The following is a 17,592-nucleotide window of genomic DNA, read 5'->3' as shown; positions in this document are numbered from 1 at the left end:
ACTGAGGCTGTCGAGCTGCGTGTCAGAAACGAGGGCACAGGGAACACAGGTGGCTGCACTGGCTCATGGGACGCGGATGGTGCCGCCGTCCCGGGGGCTGCAGGTATGCGGGGAGGCCTGGCGCCCTCGAGCAGAGCCCTGTGCGTATGGAGACCCTAGGGTGGCCTCTCCTGCTCGACAGGAACCCGTTTTGTTGCCTGACTTCTCTGGGCCCCCGAAGGGTACTGGAGCTCCCCAGGCCCTCAGGAGGATGGCTGAGCGGCCCTGGCAGGAGAACGTGCTGCATGCAACACGCCAAGACCCTCTAACCCAAGACCCCAGCCCAGGCCGGGAGAGGATCCTGACCAAACACTCGGCCGCCTGGCCCAGCGAAGCCCTCTGGGTCCTAAGACCCTCTGGGCTGGGCCGAGGGGCCCGGTGGTTTACCACGGTCCCCACTGACCACGGTCCGAGTTGGAGGACTGGACCTATGGAGCCCGTGGGTGTTGGGTGAGAGAGGGCGCTGAGGGGCCCGCAGGGGCGACGGCCGCATCCGGCCGCGTCGGGCCCCAGAGCCTCTGGTGTGTCCACTGGGTGGACTTTCAGATTCTTTCCGATAACAAGATACAAAAACATCAACGGAACGCACTCCGGACACAGGAAGCAGCACATGGACACGGACGCTGACAGATGTCAAGTACGAGGGTCTCGCGTGGGGGGCATGCAGGTTTTTCAAAGAGGTAACAAAACGAATCACTCCAAATCAAAAACGCTCCTAGGACAACTACAATAATTTATTCCAGTGAGAAGTTCCATTCGATAAGGGTATTCCAAATTTCACATACTCCTTGTGGGAGGGCGTTTTGGCATCGCAAAGATGGTTGCTCAGAGGCCTCTCATTGAGCGTGCGTACGTGGCGGCTGCCTGACAGTTAGGATCCCAAGGAGCAGTGATTTAAGAACACGCCTTATGGAGGGATTGTTACAGTCACACTGCGGATGCCAAACTGTAAGGTTCACTGACCTGATAGAAAGATTCTGCTGTCTGACAGGAGGAAATCGACTGTTATTAAGCAGTTAGAGAGCCAGGGGCAGGAGATGGCGTGAGCGCTACTCTGCGGTGGCCCCGAGCTCCTGGGGGGACCTTGGGGACCGGCAGACGCCACCTCCGCCATCCCTTATCGTTCAGTTCCTGCCAGCTGCCACCCCTTCAAACTAGCGACAGAGGCGCCAGGCCTGAGACCGCAGTGCTGGACACACAGAGCAGCGCCGCGTCCCCCAGTGTCCGGCAGTGGCCTTAGCTTCTCTGAGAGTTTACACGGTAAAGACAGTGCTGGATTATCTCACAAAGGGGCTGTCTGAAGGGGTCACGTTTACCTTGCCTGGAACAGAGTCAGCAGGAACCATGCGAAGTTATTAACAAGAAGTTAGCGGTTTCCCGCAGCGCATAGTACGTCGTACCCGCAGAGCGCGAGAACCCGGCCCAGCCACCCTTAGAAGTGTGTCCATCGAGCTCATCCACAAAGCGCGGCGGTGGCCGTTCGCAGGGGACCTGGGCCCACCCCGCCGGCCCACTCTAAACACGCAGGGCGGGGGCGAGGGGCTTCCTGGACGTCACCTGCCCACCTCCACCTCCCTCCTGACTGCGGCCCCTCACCCTGCTGGTATTATCACGGATACTTGGCTTGTGAGGCCGGGAAGCCACCCTGGATTCGGTATCCAGAGGGTAGGAGAGTTTCAGACGGCTCAGGCGGTCAAGGCCTCCCTGGGGGTGAGGCCGGGTGCCCGTCCTCTGGTGGGCGGGCCTGGGGCCTCTGAGGGGCACTGCCGAGGGTGCTGAGAGCCAAGGGGCACCTTTGCGGGTGTGGCCACGCTGCTTACCTATTGATTTTTGCCTTCGCATCGTACCTCGAGGGAGGCCCAGAAATGGGCCTTTCGGGCTCCCAGGAACGGTGGGCGTCATCACGGCGATCCCCTGGCGTTCGTACACGGACTGCAAACCAGAGAGCCCGGGGTGAGCTGTGTCAGACCAGCGCCACCCACGGCAGCCAGACAGGGAAGCCCTGGGCAGTGGACACCTGTCACGGGGCTTCCCCCAGCTGCTTCTGGGGAGCACCTCCGTGTCCAGCTGAGGCTGACGACGGGCCACACCAGCGTCCAGGACCCAGAAGGGGGCCCTGTCTGCCCTCAAAGTGCCGATGAGCCCTGCTCAGCGGAGCCGTGGTCTGCCTGACATTGACTGAGAATGGCCAGGACGGATGTCCTGTAGGAAAGAGCATCTGGTGGTGGGCAGTGGGGTCCAACCTTGGCCACGTCCGCCTCCGCAAAGTGGGCTGACCACAGTGGCCCAGGGTGGGGGACAAGCCAAGTGCCGTGCCCTGGGGCATGTGGGCCCCGCGGCAGGCGGGCTGCCCGTCCTTCTTCCTCCGCCTGGTCCAGGAGGAGCCTCGCGCGTCCCTCCTTCGCTTTGCAAACAGCTTCCCTGTGCAGCCCCTGCCCAAGCTGCTGCTTCCTCGACTGGAAGACAGGTTGCTGGCCGGCCTCACCTCACCTCGCGGCGTCGGAGGGCTACTTGGAACAGCCGGGTGCGAGGCCCGAAGGAAACAGGCGTGTGCGCGCCCAGGCTGTTCCCGTGTGACCCAGTCTTGCTGGGCTCTGGGTGTCTGCCCGGCCCGGGGCTTGGAGGGTGTCTGGAACGAGCTGGGTACGGGGTGCCGTGGGGGGGTCGGGGGTCGGGACGCAGGGCCCTGGAGGAGCTGCCCGGGCCTTCTGGAGATGAGGGGAGGCAGGGGCATCCTGTATCGTGCACTACGCGAAACCGTCACATCGGACCGATGATACTTCTGGGCGTTATTAGGAAGAGGCGGGGTTAAACAGAGAGTCAGTGTGAAGTGATTCAGAGGAGATGCAAAGTCAGGAAGTAATCGTGACAGGTGGTGCTCAGACCGGCAGCAGGCACGAAGCTGGGGTGGAGAGGGCCACGTCTGGAACCTGAGAGAAGCAGCCTGCCCAGACGACGGGCGGCTCTGCCAGCCCGTCGTGGCCCGTGGTCTCTGCTAACCGCCCCCTGGGAATAACGGTGGCCTGAGACCTCGGAGGGGCGGGGTCCCAGGCGTATGCAGAGGCCCTGCTCCCCAGGGTGGCCTACGGGAAGGCCCTTGGGGCGAGTTACTGAGCCGGTCACGTGGTGGCCCGCCCCCCCCCACTGCGGGTCTGCACTGGAATGGGGTGCCTGCCGCGCGTACGCAGATTGGGGCTCCGGGTCTGGACGCTGGGGAGGGTGAACTGCAACCGCGAGGTCTGCCCACGTCGGCCTGCCGCCCGCTCCCCCAGCCCAGCCACTCACGTTCACGTCCGAGACAGAGGGGAAGCACCGGCTGGTGGGCCGCTGCTTGATGGTGGCCACCCTGGACTCCACTGCGACGCTCTCAGCAGTTCGGGATGGCTTGGAGGCTGGGACTATCTCGTCGGGTTTATCTGCAACGTGAACATGACCGTCAGGACGGGCGTCGGTGAGCAAAGCCCCAAAACACAGTCGGGCGAGGGGCTGAGTTAGAAAAACGCCCGAGTGCCTTGTGCCTTTTCCCAAAGCCTTTACGGTACACGTGATCTGTCGCTGTGGTGTGGAGCATGCGTGCCTCTCGGCCACAAGCGCTGACACTGACAGGACCTGTCCCCCAAGCCGTACCCCCCCCCCCCGCCGGGTGCACGTGGACAGGAGGGGAAGGAGACCCTCGCGGAGGCAATGCAGCCTCGGCACCGGAGGCTCCGGCACTCAGGGCGTCGCTTTGTTCATACTAGCGCGGTTTATTCTCGCTGGTGGGGGAGCCAAGCCAACGTTTTGAACATTTTTCTTTTTAAGAGCTCAGAGGTGTGGCTCCTTTGAAACTAAGCGCAGTTGCCAGGGTCTAAGGACCCAGCACCCAGGGCTGGAGGCGGCTGGGCAGCGTGGGTGTAGGCAGGGGTAGAGGTGGGGAGGGGAGGCAGCCCCCCCCCACCCGCCACCCGCTCAGGAGCCAGTTGACGTTTGTGCCTTGCTGTGCGGGGGAGTCCCCCCTCCCCCAAGAGCTGAACATTCTCAGTTCCTTGTGAAAAAGAAAGCCCAGGGTTAGTTATCAGTGATGCTTACAGATTAAGAAATGATTTTAAAATTTAAATTTAAAATGTTACATTTGGGGGGAAACCCGAAACTGGAGCACGTCCTGGACCCGCCCAACACCCTGGCCTCTGCCCGCAGGCCGTCTGAGCTCAGGCACCGGCGTCTGATCAGGGCTGTTACAGCGCAGGACCCTGGTTTGCTGACACCAGGGGCGCCCGGGGTGGGGTGGGGCAGAAGCCAGCGTGAGGCGGGCCTGGTGGGAATCTCCCACTTTGGACCCTGTGAGGCGCTGCCCTCTCCCGGCCACCCCCCGAGAACATTCTGTCCACAGCTCGAAGTCTCCTCCTAGCTCACCCCACACCCTTCTGGGGTCTTGTGACACCCCACAAAGCTCGTGCCGTCAGAAAGGCCCAGGCCTCTGGGGTCTCGGCAGCCCCAAGCTGCGAGGCCAGCGTGAGAGTCTGGGCAGGAGCTCCGGGTTTAAGGCCCATGGCCACCCAGGAAGAGCGCAGCCCCTGGAGAGGTCCCCACAGTCCCCAACAGGCAGGCCTCCGGCTTCGCGGGGCCCCTTCCTGGTCGGTGCCCAGCCGCATCCTGGACCGGGGTGAGGGCCCCACGGTCCCAGGTCGCCCGCTCGGGGAAGGCCGAGGAGCTCAGGCGCGCGGGAGGCCCTCGCGGCCCGCCAGCCGGCACGGGGACTTCCGGGTCCCCCGCATCCTCCCGGCCTCCTCGGGGGACACTGGCAAGCACCCGCCCTCTTAGGGGGTCGGTTGGAAACACCCACGTCTCTGGCCAGCCCAGCTACCGTTGCGGTGCCCCTTAGCGCCCAGCCTCGTGCCCAGCCTCGCCTCTGACCCTCCTCCTTTCGCCAGATCCCCCGCCCCACATCCCCAGTCCCAGCGACGTGCCTCCTTCAGGAAGCCTTCCCCTCGGGTCTGGGCCAGGATTCTCTTCAGGCTGGGGTTTAACTTCTTCCTGTGCTTGTCTCCCCACCCCACCCCGCCCCTTGGCTAGAGGACTCAGGGTCCTTGGCTGACGTCCCCAGTGAGCCCATGGTGACCTGCAGGTCCCCTCGGCTCCTGGAAGCCGGGCACCTCCCCGTGGCTGTCGGCTTTGCTTCGGCCGAGGTGCAGCTCTTTCTCCAGCGACGGCGGGGAGTCAGGTCTGTCTCCCGCGTTGGGACCTTCGTCCGCAGGTTCGGCCGTCTTCTCAGGCCCAGCCTTAGCTTCAGCCTGTGCAGCTCCGCTAGGCTCCCCCCCTTCCCTGGGGCCTCCAGGAACGTGGGCCTGGAGGGGATGCCGCTGAGTTAGGGAAAGGGCGACTCTCCCGTGGGGGGCACTGCAGGTGGGGAGCTCGGCCGCCGTGCAGCCGGCCACGTCAGGGCACAGCACGGGGCGAGGGCCGAGGGGCTCCGGGACCGGACGGCTCTCCTGGGATGGAGAGTTACACCAGCTGGACCTTCCAGAGGCTCCTATCTCCAGCTGGGCCCTGCGAGTCCATGTCTGGTTCCCCCCCCCCACCCCCAGCACGCTTGGGGCCTCAGGCATGTGGCAGGCACCCCCAAAACACACCTCGGTGGTGGGTGTGCATAGGTGAGGCAAAGGCGCCATCATTAATGACAGCAGTCCCCGACCCGTGGAAATTCTCGGCACCTTCATCCCGTTTCTCATTCTAACAGGAATCTGGCCATAGGGGGGGGGTCATTCCCATTCTGCAGAGAGAACAGCTGGGGATCTGGGATGCCTAAGGTCACTCGTGCAGGTGGAACTCCGGGAGCAGGTGGGAGCTTGGGCTCCATTGGGGTCACCTGGACCCCGTGTCCACCCCGGGCCAGGGTGCCGAGCCTTGGCTGACAGCAGCCATCCGATGGGCTGCCGTCGGAACGGCCCGCCTGGTCCAGCTGACTGGAAGGTCAGGGCGCCGTGCCCGCACGGTCACGCCCCATCCACCCTGGGTCTGGGTCTGGGGTGTGATTGAAGGTGTACCCCCTGGAGCCACGGCGACCTTGGGGCGGGCGTCCTGGTCCTTGTTTAAGCCTTTGCCCTCTGGTCTCCACGCCACCTAAGCGTTCTTTTGAACCAGAACACGTGAGAGCATCTTGGTCTGTGGGGTTGGGTCAGGCGACCTTGCAGTGGGCGTCCTGGTCCTTGTTTAAGCCTTTGCCCTCTGGTCTCCACGCCACCTAAGCGTTCTTTTGAACCAGAACACGTGAGAGCATCTTGGTCTGTGGGGTTGGGTCGGGGGCTACTGTTCTGTCCTCAGTGACGGCGAGTTAGTGCGGTTTTGTGCGGTTCTTACATAGAAGGCCACCCTGCGTCGCTTCCCTTCCGGGGGCCCAGGTCCCCTCCTGGCCCTCGTCTCAAAGGGAGGCTGGTGGCCTGACTGGAGACTCTGCTCAGCCCCTGTGCTGGAGGGTTGGTTTGCCTGCACGTGAAGCTTTGGAGAAAAGCTGTGACACTGGGTTCCTGCTTCTCTTTCTGGGCTCGTAAGGATTATTCACCGTTTGTAAGAGCCTGGAGTTGCGTCTCTAGTCAAGGATTCCAGATGAAGGGGATTAGTGAGTCCAGCCCCCTGCAGTCTTAAAATGAAGCACTGAGGCTGAAAGCAGTCCTGCAGGCCGACTGGGAAGCTGTCAACCCTTGAGAAACAAGCCGGTAGGGAGTTGTGGAAACACTCTGGAAGGGACCCCCGTATTTTAACTTTCTAAGCAGATGAAGTCTGGTGCCCACCGTACACAGGCTGCACCCTTCCTGGGTGGGGAGGGCGGGTGGTGGATGTCAAGGATGGGTGGGTCGCGTCCAGCCACGTGTCTCTTGGGAACCAGAGCACAGCTGGGGACCCCTGCCTGTCACCGGAGTCCCCACCCGGGGCCCTCCCCTGACCCCAGGCAGGGTCACCCGCGTGTCCGAGCCCTCCCGCGGGAGAGATCCCAGCTCGTCCAGCAGATGTCGCCGGCTTTGCAGGAGGGAGGCATCAAATCGTGGAGTGAAACAACCCCCGAAATCGGGGCGAGCTGGGGAAGCTGAGGCCGCCCCTGGGCTGATGCGGCACACCTGGCTTGCGAGAGGAGCCTGTGGCCGTGTTTCCCGCTGCACTGCTCCCCGGGGGGCAATGGGGCGCCCACTGCAGAGACTCTGTGACCCCCATCTGCCTGTGGCCACGTGCCGGACTGGTTCCAGCACCCCTGCCCCTCAGAACCGTCAGGAGAGCATCCCAGGTGCTCCAGAAACGTCCGGCAAGGCCGGGATTGGGATTCTCAGCCCCTCCAGCTTTTCGGGCAGGTGGCTTCATGGAATGTGTCCTAATCCTGGTGGTGTCCAGGAAGCCTGTCCCTCCTCGTGACCTTGAACAGCTTGTTTGCCAGGCTCTCTGGTGGGCAGGGCCAGCCTTGCCCTGTCTCAGGGTGAGAGGGCACGGCACACACAGCTTCCAAGAGGAAAGCCAAGTGCCGACGGCACCGACGTCACAGATGATGAGCCGCTCGTGCCGAAGCAGCAGCTGTTGCCAGCTGCCCGTCTCTTGCTTAATCGTCCCAGGAGGCCGTGCGGGAATGGGGGCGGGCGGTCTGACCCCAGCAGACTGTCCCTGGCCTGTGGGCCCTGACAAGGGATGGGCCCGCGGGGCCTGGGAGCTGTGGTGACGCCGGTCCCAGCGGCTCTGTCCTGGAGCTGGCCTGGCCCAGGCTGGCCTGGGACCACGACTTTGTCCTTTTGTCACAGCCCGGGGTGTGTGTTTGGCTGCCGGGGCCCCTGGGGGCGGGTGGGGGCAGGCCACACGCGCCCCCAAGGCTGGGCCGGCTCCGAGTCTGAGCTTCCCCCCCCCCCGCCCCCACAACAGACTTTCACGGCTAGCCCTGTTGTGGCCACGGGGCTCCTGCAGCCCCCTGGTGCGGTGCCTCTTCTGGAAGTTACGGTGGACGGAGGGGGCTGTTTCTGCCAGCTGGCGTGGGCCTCGGATCGAAGGGGGGGGGGGGATTCAGAGGGAAAGGTAATCCCAGGAAACTTCCTGTGCCCTGGGCGTCCACCACGTGGTTGACACAGAGACCCATCCTAGAAAGCCCACTGGGAATTTTCCCGGGCAGCCCCTGGGGGTTGCGGGGGGAGGTTCAGGACTGCTCCAGAGAGAGGCTGCGAGGGTTAGCCTGCCTCTGGGGAGACACTGGGTGAGAGAGGAGGCGCTTTCCGGAGCTCCAGGACCCGCGACCCTGCCCCCAGATATCGCCCTGCTGGGTTCTGAGACCCGCCTCCCCATCTCAGCGTTTCGGTACCGTGCTGTGTCTTAGCGGTAGCGCCGCGGGCCTGTGAGAGGGTCACCGCCTGCTCCTGAACTGACAGTGCTGCTTTTAGTCGCTGGGGTAGTCGTCTCCAGCTACTAGGTGAGAAACCCCCCAGATGTGGCGCTGCTGTGGGAGGGGCTGGTGTAGCTGCTCACGGCACAGAGGCTGGGTCCTCCGTCTCCACGCCGGCCTGGGGCAGGGGCGGGGAGCGGCATGGCCTTGCAGCTGCCCCCAGCTCAAGGGCAGTCTTCCTGCACATGTAGAGCAGGCCTCCTGGAGAGCGGGGTGGGGGGGTTTTCTAGAGCTGAATCCCTTCCCACGGCAGAGGGCGCTCAGGGGTCCATTTGCCAGGGACCCTGCTGGCCTGCGTCCTGGCCAGCAGCCACGGAGGCTGCCTGCCCCCCCGACCCAGGCAGGCCCAGCTGTGACAGGGTGCAGGGTCCCCACAGTTACGATGATGTAGACACGACTTGGGGAGACGCAGAACACGCTGGGGCACCACAGACGGGAGGGGCGGGGCAGGTGTGACAGACTGAAGCGGGAAGAGTCCTGGGGCTGGGCCCCCTACAGGACCCCGAGCAGGGAGAAGACAGTACACGGTCACGGCACGTTCTAGACTCGACGCTGAGGGCCACAGGCGTGCGTGCAGGGGGTGAGACAGACACCGGTCGCCCCTTACCCTTCTTCTTCCGGACGGAAGCTTGCAAACAGAAAGGGGAGTGTGAGTCCCGTGGCGGCGCTGCCTCGCTGGGGGCGGACTGCCCACCACGCGCACCCCTGGCTCGGGCACACGCGGGTGGGCAGGGACGCACTGGCTACGCTGTCCTGGGACCTGCCGGCTTGTGGCCTGCCTTTTCTGACTTGCTCTCCGGCAAACCTGCTTCCCGTGGGGACAAGGGCCTTTCCTCTCACTCAGCACCCGCCCCTGCCTGGCACCCCGCCAAGCTGGACCGCGTGAGCCGAGGCAGCTCGTAGGAAGGACCCTCACAGCGCCCTGAGCTGCGCCCCCTTAAAGGTGACCTGCCCGCGGGTCCTCCTGGGGGAGCCCGCGTGGCACATGCTGCCTGGCTTTGGAGAAGCACGGGTGATAGTTCACACTGTCATCCCTGTCGGGGGCTGGGCCCGGCCTGGGGTTCAGGGGGCGTTTCCTGGAGAGTCCTGTGTGGGCACGGAGGGGCCAGAGGAAAGGGGCTCTGGGTGGAGGTGGGCAGCCCCACAGCACTGCTGCCCTTTTCTAGAAGACCCAGGCCTCCAGCTGAGCTGCAGATCCTAGACGCAGGACATGGTGACAGGTGAGGGGGCCCTCGCTGGGAGACAGCCTGGGGAGGACAGAGTGTGGGAGACCCTCCCAAAAGAGCTGCAGGGAAGAAGGGGCTGCTCGGTACGAGGAAAGGGCCAAAGGAGAGGGTCTCCCCCTGAAGGCTGGGACCAGGTGGCAGCGACAGCAAGTGAGGATGCTCAGACTCCCAGCCCCTGGACCAGCTGGGCCTGACGATTTGTTCTGTGCCCCCGTAACCTGCCCTGGGCAGAGCTCACAGATGCTTCCTCTCCCTGCCCACCGAGCCGTCTCAGCGGAGTAAGCCGTCAGTCCACTCGCCGCGCCGTGGTGACACCCAGCGTGGCGTCTAACCGGCACCCGGAGTCATCCCTCTTCATCAGCCACGCGGCCGCTAGACCCAGGGCTCACGTTGCTCTGCGTATCCTTCCCCAGGCCACGTGGTGGGGTCCAGCGGCCACAGCCCTCTGTGCTTTGCAGTCCTTTCGAGAAGGCACCAGGAGCTCCCTCCACTTGGCCTGCAGCCCCCCAGGCCCGCCAACCCCTCTGCCATCTATGCCAGACGCCAGGGCCGCAGCTTTCTGGGCTGAGCCACACGGTGGGAAAGATTCTGGGGGGAACCCTAGACGGCGGGGGGGCTGCTTGGGGGGAGGGGCCACAGTGGGGCAGCTTACCTTTATCCACTAGTGAGAGGCCCAAAAATTCAAAACAAAACAATGTTAGACGAACCAAAAGGAGGTTAGGCGAAACTACTAACCACCCCCGAAGCCGGCAGGGCCCCAGCGGGCCAGCGTGGGAGCGCCGCGCACGGGGGCGTTTCCTGACCCCTCTCCGGGTGTCGGGGCCAGGAGAGGGGTGAGCGAGCAAGCAGAGGGCCATGCAGAGGCTGGGGCGGCCCGGACGTGGCACTCACCGAGCTCCTCCAGCTCCGAGGTCATGGACTTGGAGCGCAGCGTGAGGGCCGTGGTCGGGGCGCGCTTCGGGGGTGGAGGAGCTTGGGGGGGGGCAGACAGGAGGGAGGGAGGTGAGGGCCGGGCCCCAATGCCGCCACCCCCTGCCCCTTCCAGAACAGACGGCAGGTGGGGCCCCTGGACCTGCTGGGAAGGCTGAGATGGGGCCTCCCCCTGGGTGGGGAAGCTGGTACCGGAGGTCCCGACGTGCTTCTCCAGTCTCTTTCCTGCCGGGGAGTGGCTCTGGCCTGCTCCCGGCGCCCCTCCGCAGGCCTTGCTCAGCCCCAGTGTCCCCCAGCTGTGACCTCCCTTGGGAAGGAGGGTGGGCCTGAGGACCTCTCCGTTCCACGGGCCCAGGCTGCATGCCATCACAGTGACCGATACAGGTCAGTTTGGAGCGGGAGCCCCCAGGCCCCTGTCTGCTGAGCACAGCCCTGGCCTGAGGCCGCCCACCACTCCCTGTGGGCCAGCCCGAGTCCCCTCCTAACCTCCTTTTCTGACTTGTTTCCTACTCTGGGGCAGGGGGAACGGGACCCCCCACCCCCAGTGGCAGATGGGGCACACCTCGCAAGTGCCTGAGCACAGGGGGCTGGGGGGGAAGAGCCCTGCCCCCCACCCACCCTTCGGGCAGGGCTGGCGGCCGGGAGGGCACCTTTCTTCCTGGCCGTGTCGTCTGGGTCGAGATTCCTGGTCACTGTGACCACCTTGAGGACGAGGTGATTCCCTCCCTGGCGGATCATGTTCACCACCTGCCGGTGGCCGACCTTCACGACATTCTCGTCGTTAACCTGCGGGGAGAGAGGGCAGGGCGGTGAGCTAACGGGATCCCAGCGCCCAGCTGGAGGGGGGCACACGTGGGCAGGCCCCGTGGGAGCGAAGGTGCCTTCGGAAAACCGAGCAGAAGCCGCGCGGCCTGGAGGGTGAGGCCGGGCCTCCTGCAGCCCAGAGCTGGTCACCGGCCGGGGCCGCTTTCTGGGAGTGAACGTCCCTGCGGCTGCTGCGAGGAAGGCAGACTGGGCTCGGAGCAGGGAGAGCCTCCTTGATGGCCCAGGCCCCATCCCCTCCCAGGTGGGCCCTGGCACCTGCTGTCCGGACCCCAGCTCCTGGTGTGAGGGCCGGGCACGGAGGGCGGCACAGAGAGCGAACCCACAGGAGGTGGGGTCCATGGCGGCTCCAAGCGCTGTCTTCGAGGAAAGAAAACCGCCCTAATGATCGAGAACTGATAAGCACTGAATCCTGCCCAGGCTTGCGGTCGCCAGTCCACGTTTTGCTGTACTTCTTTCTCCCGCTGTGGGTTTCTTAAAAGCCGTCAAAGTGCAGTGTAGCCACAGACAGAAGAGTCAGCAGGGTTTGGTGAGGCTTCACGAATGCAGCACCCCACGCAACCAGACCCCAGCGGGCGCACCAGGTGCCCGGCTCTGACGACCAGGACCCAGGCGAGCGGGTCTGATGATCTCTGCGGGCCTCTGCAGGCCAGCTCGGTCTGCTTCACCCCGGCTCTCCCGGGGCCCAGGAACCCCTTCAGGCCTGGACGGGCAAACCAGACAGCTGGCCCCCGGGGAAGGGCAGTTCAGGAGGCTGCCTGGGAGGGGGAGATGCGCCCGGTTCCGGGCGGCAGCCGCAGTCTGTGCAGTGACTCCTAGCGGCTCTCCTGTTCACTGATTGTCTCAGGGTGCGATTAGGGAGCCAGATGAATTCAGGAAGTAAGAAGTGCGGTGGAGAGTTGGGCCAGGAGAGGGACGGCTGTCCCCGAGCTTGCCAGGGTGGAAGAACGGGCCCAACTCAGCCAGACCACAGCTACCCGGGACACGCAATCCGAGGCACACGGGTCTCCCTCCCTTGCGTCTCTCCTCCCACAAGTGCGCTGAGACAGCAGTGCTCGTTCATTAATTCCAGCCACCACCCTTGCTCTGAGGGCCCTCAGTCCAGGAGGTACAGGGGGTGGACGGTCCGTCCCCACCCCACCCTCCGGGGGCTTACATTCTCATGGGGGAGTCGGACGGCACGGAAGTCAGCGAACAAGCGTCAGCTCGGCTGTGCTGAGTGCCACCCGAGAAAGCAGGGCCGGCAAGAGAGAGGGGCAGGCGCTGTGCACAGGCATTGGGTCGTGGTGATGGGGCACCGGACAGCCGGCGCAGCCAGGGCTGAGCGCTGAGGCGAGCACGAGCCTGGCACGTTCGTGAGACAGCAAGATGGCCAGGGGGCCAGAGGGCCAGAGCAGTGTGAGCCCAGCAGGGAGGAGGGGGCAGAAGAAGAGCCTGGGTTCTGAGAGGCCCAAGGCCCGGTCAGCGAGGCCCTGAGTGCCAGCTGAGACCTTAGGCTTTGAGCGTGAGGGGGGTGGGGCGGCCTGAGGTTTCAGGGGCGCCAGTCACTTGGGGGGGCGGGGCAGAACCCGGGCTGGGAGCACAGGCTGCTTGGACCGGAGGGAGGCAGGGGGGGTGGGGAGACCTGGTCAGGTCTGGAACCACGGGACGCGGCGACGTGGGTTGTGCGGGACGGAGCTGCCCGAGGCCCTGGTGAGATGCCTGCAGCACAGACGGCCCCCGGCCGCCCACCCGTCAGGCCTCGGTGGCCAGCCTGGTGCGAGGAGGGTGGACCAAGAGGAGGACCGCATCCTGCCGCTGACGGGCAGGCCCCTGCGCTATCCGTGATGGGTCAGTGCAGGCATGGGGAGGGGCTCAAAGACCCCCCAAGGACGAGCGCGACACCTGCTCCAGACGGAAGGAGCAGCTTCTCAAGCCCACAGTGGGTAGCAGCCCCTGCCACGGAGCCCACCCTGACCGTGGGCCCCTCACGCTCTTCTTTCCCCTTCCGTCTCCCCTCAGCCACACCCAACTTAAGTCCACACGCTGCTTTGCAAGTAAAGAAGCTCTGGACGAAGGCCGGCCCCCAGAGCAACACGCACACCAAGGCCGGAGCCGCGGCTGCACAGGTGGCGCTTCAGCAGCGACAGCATGGAGGTGTCAGGTGGCTGTGCTGGGACGCATATGAATGCCCTCTTCCAGGAAGGCACAGAAACACCAGCAGCGCAGTTCAGCCTGGAATCAGTAAAACGCCCGTGACCAGCGAGGCGGGATGGGAACATGCAGCTCCATCCTCCTCCCAGCACAGAGGGACAGACAGCAAAGAGCAGAGCTGCAGTTTAGGTTCCAGCCTTCTAACAAACTGAAACTTCAGTTTAACCAGAACGGGACTGTGGAGCCAGCTACCATCCTTAAAGCAGACGCTCCACATTGCTCGTGTGGCGACAGGAACCTCGGAGACCGAGTAAGTGAAATGCCTGCTGTTCCTCAGTTGCCCACTGAACTCTCATGGTCCGTCAAAAACCAAAACAAAAACCCCAAAACACACACACACACCACACTGGGCCTACAATTCTGGCATGCTGCCACCAGGAGGTGTGTGCCTTAAGCAGCCACCACGTTTATAGGTGAAGCCAAGTCCTGAAGATACGGCCTTGGAGCAGATCCAGTTACCTGGAAGAGAGCACCATTCTCTCCACTGCATCACTCTCACATTCAGGGTGCGATTATGCAGGGAGTAGAGCATGGCCACATCCCGGCAGAGGGCAAGAATACCAGCCTGGCCACCACCTTGGTTCAGGGAACTTCTGCCTGCCTTTACACACTTTCATATCTTCCTAAATAATTCTCTAATTCCACTTAAACTGTTACGTGAGATATCAAGCTTGTATGTGTACATAGTTTAAAGAGGCAGAATTCTACAAGGCTTGTTACAAAGCCAACAGGACCTCCCACCCAGCCCCACTTCTCATTCCCAGAGCCTTCAACCAGTTCTTTCTGTACCCATCGCTGCACCTCTCCCCATGCTGCTACTTGATGCGTTAATTTTAGGTATCATCTGCTGACACACCACTACTGGAAATGATGGTCTAGCTCAGCGTTCTCAGCTGGGGCACTACTGCAGCTCGGGACCCATCAGCTCATTGTTCGGGCGTGCACTGCAGGTTGTTCAGCAGCATCCCTGCGTTCTACCCACCGGGTCCAGCAGTCCACTCCCCCCGGAGTGACAACAGGAATGTCTCTAGCCATTGCCAGTTGTCCTCTGGGAGGTCGAAGTCACCCTCAGCTGAGGCTGAGAACTACGAATTTAGCTTTTTCTTCATCCCCCGTACCACCAGTTTTCCAGGACTTCCATCCTCAGGTGATAGTGACATAGTAGTTTTAACCAGATCAACATTCAGGGTTTACGTCATGACTATCTAACATCTGTCTACAGGTAAACCACATGGTATACTATGATTACTTTGCCTTTTCCAGTGCGTTTTGTTTTCCCGGGAGTGAAGTAATTTTCTGGTGTTTTTAGACTGGTTTAATTTTCTGTGTACTTAACAGTAATTCAAGTCCAAACACTTCCTTAATTATGTAAATAATTATGTAAATAATAATACATAATCTCTTAATTATGTAAATCTCTTTTCAAAATCTTCAGGTACATTGGATGTCTTGTTAAGTTTGTCTTCTTGAACAAATCACTCCTGAAGACTTCTCTAACAGTGTGGGTTCAGTGTTCTCTTGGCCTGTGTCCCCCCGTTACTGTCACCCTCAGGATTCCTTCTGATTCTGTCTTGTGTTGGATCTTCTGAACCCTAGACCACATGTATGTATTTCTTTGATTCAAAACCTCATTTCTGGTAGAGGACGTTCTCCAGTAGTCTTTCAATAACAGGAGTTTGGGAGGTGATTTTTTTTAGACATTGTCTATTTGAAAAGGGCTTTACCTGCACACTTAAATAGTAGTTTGCCTGGGTGTAAAATTTGAGGTTGGAGGGTAGGTAAGGTAAAGTAAGCTCCTAAGACTAACTCTTCTGCAGGTAACAACTGTAAAGTCTGGGCAGAATATAGTCCCTCATCCTCAAACCCAAACCAACAAAAGCAGTTCCCTGAAAGCTCTGGAACATGAACAAAGGTAGGCAGATTTTGGGTGGGAGTGGAAAAGCGGAAGCTTTGGGCCATGGACACAGAGTGGTGTGAGTTACCTGATGCTCTGGTAGAAACCGCAGCCTTTCTGGTTTGAGAGATCCGAGGACAGAGCCCTTGTGTCCACAGCGGCCAAAGCGAGGGGTGAATTCCAGAGAGGAGAGGGCCAGAGAAGAGTAGTTCCGTGTTCCGTGTGTACACCCTTCCCAAGTCTGTGGTTGACATCTGAACTACGTGTGCACAGGGCCAGCTCCAAACAAACAGCTTGCAGACAAGGCTGTCAAGCACCTGGGCTGGTCCTTGAGCGGCTGCCACAGCAGGCCGGACAGTTTGCATGTGAGTGTGGCCAGGCAGCTGCCAACGAGAGCAAAACACCGGCACTCACGCAAGAAGCGCGACACTCACGATATTCAGGATACGACACAAACTTACCCGATGAATCCACAGGTGACCTAGGTGTTGGAATTATTAGACGAGGACTTTAAAGCAGCTATATAACAATACTCAGCTGGGTAAAAGAAAATATACTCTTAATGCATGAAAAATAGGAAATTCAGCAAAGAAAAAAAAACACGAGAAATGTTACAGCTAAAAAAAATAGAGTATCTGAAATTTAAAAAAGCACTGGATGGGTTTAATAGCAGAATGGATATGACAGTGCAAAGAGTGAACTTCAGTACAGAAACAGGACTTATCCAATATGAAGAGAGAGAAGATTTTCAGAAGTGAACACAGTGTTAAGGACTCGTGGGACAATGTCAGAAGGTCTAACATAATGATAATCAGAGGCCCAGAAGGGGACAATAATCAGAGTCCCAGAAGAGAGAGAGAAAATGGGTCAGAAAATGTCATGGCCGAAAAGTTCCCCAGTTAGGTGAAGGGACACTAATGTACAGATTCAAGAAGCTCAGTGATTCCCAAGTATGATAAATACCAAGAATATCATGTCTAGGCACATTACAGTCAATCTGCTGAAAGCCAGAGCAATCTTAAAGCAGCCAGAGAAGGACATGTTACTTACACAGGAACCGTGACTTGAGCTACTGTGGACCTCACATCTGAAACCATGGAGACAAGAAGAGCCTGGAACAGCATTTTAAAACTATAAAAGGAAAACAGTCGTCAACCTAGAATTCTGTAACCACTGAAAGTATCAAGAAGGAAGGCAAAATAAAGACCTTTGTAAACAAATGCTAACCAAGAGAATCCCTGCCAGCAGACCTGTACCACAAATATGCCAAAGCAAGTTCTTCAAGCTGGAGGAAAATGATGAAGGATCTTCAGAAGGCACGAAGGATGTGAGAAGTGATAAATGCCTGGGCAAAATGTAAAAGATTATGTTCATTCTCATTAAAAAATAGATACGACCGTTTTAGGCAGAAATGCTGTTGTTTTGTGGGGTTTATAAAGTGAGTGGATGCAATACCTTAGACAGATGTAGCATAAAGGAAGGCAGGAGTGAGGCAGATAGACCTGTACGGCTGCCAAGTTTTTATACTTCGCGTGAAGTGTGCAGTGTGAATTCCAAGTGGACGGAAGAGTTAAGGATGTGTACTGTAATCCTAGAGCCACCACTAAAGAGAATGTAAAGAACTACAGCTAAAAGCAGATAAAATGGAGTTCTAAAAGTAGATAATCCAAAATAAAGCAGAAAAGGGAGAACAGAGGGAATCTGAAGAGAAACAAACCGAACCGGGACACCTGTGCTGAGCAGCGCCAGTAACTAAATTAACGGGCTAAAGCTCCAGTTGAAAGCGGAAGCGAAGAAAACAGATTTAAAAGAAGACCGAAATGTGCTGTGTGTGCACTTGACACGGAGAGGCTGAAAGGAAATCAGTGGAAAAAGGATTTCCCGTAGATGGAGTGGCTGTATTAATATCTGACGATAATAGACTCTATCCACTTTGCAAAAAGTTAAACATGGAGTTAGGATCCGGAACCTCCACTCCAGGTATACTCCCAAGAGAACTGAAAACATGTGCTCACACAAATACCTTTACCCAGAAGTTCATAGCGGCATTCTTCATAGTAGCCAAAAACGGGGCTGGAGGAATGAGCCCCTTGATGGGCATG

At 60.2% G+C, this 17,592-nt stretch overlaps 1 protein-coding gene across 2 annotated transcripts in view; it reads right to left on the bottom strand.

Moving 5' to 3' along the window:
* Positions 1–17,592, bottom strand: part of SHANK2 (SH3 and multiple ankyrin repeat domains 2) — a 453,317-nt gene that overhangs the window by 11,814 nt on the left and 423,911 nt on the right. For both annotated transcript variants that reach the window (XM_060160929.1, XM_060160930.1), the window contains 7 exons: positions 11,232–11,367; positions 10,543–10,623; positions 10,304–10,312; positions 9,033–9,053; positions 3,325–3,455; positions 1,860–1,971; positions 1,003–1,023 (listed from right to left, as the gene is read on the bottom strand). In XM_060160929.1, the coding sequence (XP_060016912.1) occupies positions 1,003–1,023; positions 1,860–1,971; positions 3,325–3,455; positions 9,033–9,053; positions 10,304–10,312; positions 10,543–10,623; positions 11,232–11,367 (511 nt within the window). The remainder of the gene's footprint in view (positions 1–1,002; positions 1,024–1,859; positions 1,972–3,324; positions 3,456–9,032; positions 9,054–10,303; positions 10,313–10,542; positions 10,624–11,231; positions 11,368–17,592) is intronic.

This window comes from Lagenorhynchus albirostris, chromosome 9 (assembly GCF_949774975.1).
Source record: "Lagenorhynchus albirostris chromosome 9, mLagAlb1.1, whole genome shotgun sequence".
In the NCBI taxonomy this organism is placed as follows: Eukaryota; Metazoa; Chordata; class Mammalia; order Artiodactyla; family Delphinidae; genus Lagenorhynchus; species Lagenorhynchus albirostris.
The sequence above is the reverse complement of the archived record's forward strand: the minus strand, read 5'-3'. Positions and strand labels throughout refer to the sequence as shown.